General features: G+C 35.2%; 1 protein-coding gene across 1 annotated transcript; it reads right to left on the bottom strand.

Moving 5' to 3' along the window:
- Positions 1-362: 362 nt before the first annotated feature.
- On the bottom strand, positions 363-1,505 carry LOC127121968 (zinc finger BED domain-containing protein RICESLEEPER 2-like). The gene has a single exon (XM_051052388.1). It carries the CDS (start codon positions 1,503-1,505, stop codon positions 363-365), a length of 1,143 nt encoding a protein of 380 aa, XP_050908345.1.
- Positions 1,506-1,859: the final 354 nt, after the last annotated feature.

The raw sequence follows: 1,859 nt of genomic DNA, 5'->3' as shown, positions 1-1,859 counted from the left end.
CATCGCCGAGTTATATTTTTCTAAACATCTTTCAAAATCAAACGAGATAAACACTTTGTATACATTCGTACAAGAATCATTACAAAGTTAAACTCTCCTTTCAAAATATTTTCTAAACACACCACATTTCTCAAACACTTTCTCAAACAAGGAAAACATAAGTGAGTTAAGCAATTAAGAGCCCATGGATAACCATGGATACAAAGGGTGCTAACACCTTCCCTTTGTATAATGTACCTCCCGAACTCAAAATCTAATCAAGGTCTTTCCTGTTCTTTTCCGCCTTTCCTTATTGGATAAAAGAAAAGTCGGTGGCGACTCTTGCTGTCCGCAACATTGCTTTTCAAAGCAAAAACACAAAGTCAGTTCACCGTATCACAGCCGTTATCTTTAGGTTTGTAAGTTGGCTCATTCAAATACTCTTCAATTTCAGATTTTACAACAGGAATTGCTTGTTGTTCTTCGACATAATTCATTAACAATGACCACCCTGAGGATTTTTGTGACTCCAAAATAAGCCCATTTTGATCAACACCACTTCTACTAGATCCTTCTTCACTATGCTCACTAAGTATATCAGCATACTCTTTGTACATATCATCAAGCGCGATACGCACATTTTCTATATTTTTTCTAGCTTCAACTTCCGGATAAATTAAGGGAAAACACATGTTAACACCCATCATTTTGATCCCAGGGTCCAAAACAGAAGCAAGCGACATAACAAGATTACATTGGCTCCAATATTTGTCAAATTTTCCCTTCATCGCTTTTGCCATTTCTTTCATAAAATCATATTCATCTTGGATAGCTTGATCTAAAACTAGTTTGATTCGAAATACCTCAGCAAGATATACGTTAGCAGTTGGATATTCACTACCTGAAATAATATTTGTAACAACATTAAATACCTCTAGCAACTTGGAAACTTTTTCAACCTTTTCCCAATCATCATCATCTGGAAGAGTTGTATAGCTTGGTTCTCGATCTTGAAAACGAGGGAAGACTTCTTTGAACTGCATTGCAACTGACAACATTTGATAGGTGGAGTTCCAACGAGTAGGGCAATCAAGAATTAATTTTTTACCATCAAGCTTTAGTTGTTGAACTATTTGTGAGAATGTTTGCAACCTTGCTTCAGACTGATTGATGAACTTCACTCTTTCACGCACGTTTTCAACTATTTTTGCTATTTTCCCAATACCATCTTGAACAAGCAAATTTAGTATATGCGCACAACAACGCACATGAAATAACTTTCCATCTAACACTAATTTCTGGTGCCTTAAAATCAGAACTTTTAACTCTTTCAAACATCTATTGTTGTAATGTGCATTATCCACTGACACGCTAAATATTTTATTTTTAATACCCCAATCTTTAAGACATTTGAAGATAGCATCAGCAATATCAACACCACGTCGAGGAGGAGGAACATGAACAAAACTAAGAATGCGTTTTTGCAAAACCCAGTCAGCATCAATGAAATGGCCAGTTAACACCATGTATTCTATCTTCTGATTTTATGACTTCCATAAATCAGTGGTCAAACAAATCTTATTTACTGTCCTTAAAGTAGACTTCAACTTTTTTCTTTCAGCTTCATAAACAGCAATACAATCATTCTTCAATGTCTTCCGACTAATTTTCTCATATGAAATATTAGAACACTTCATCATAAAATGAAAACCTTCTTCCTCAACAATACTAAATGCATGTTCATGCATCATAATCCAATGTGCGGCGGCTTCTCGTTGTCTTTCATGGTCATATTTACCTCCTGAATTCATTAGTAGTGGTCCAGAAAGCTTCTCATCAATCTTGCTTTTTGCTGGCTGAAAATTTAATTTTTTTGTTGT

This window comes from Lathyrus oleraceus, chromosome 2, assembly GCF_024323335.1.
Source record: "Lathyrus oleraceus cultivar Zhongwan6 chromosome 2, CAAS_Psat_ZW6_1.0, whole genome shotgun sequence".
NCBI classification, from domain to species: Eukaryota; Viridiplantae; Streptophyta; class Magnoliopsida; order Fabales; family Fabaceae; genus Lathyrus; species Lathyrus oleraceus.
Note: the sequence above shows the minus strand (reverse complement) of the source record. Positions and strands in the feature narration are given on the sequence as shown.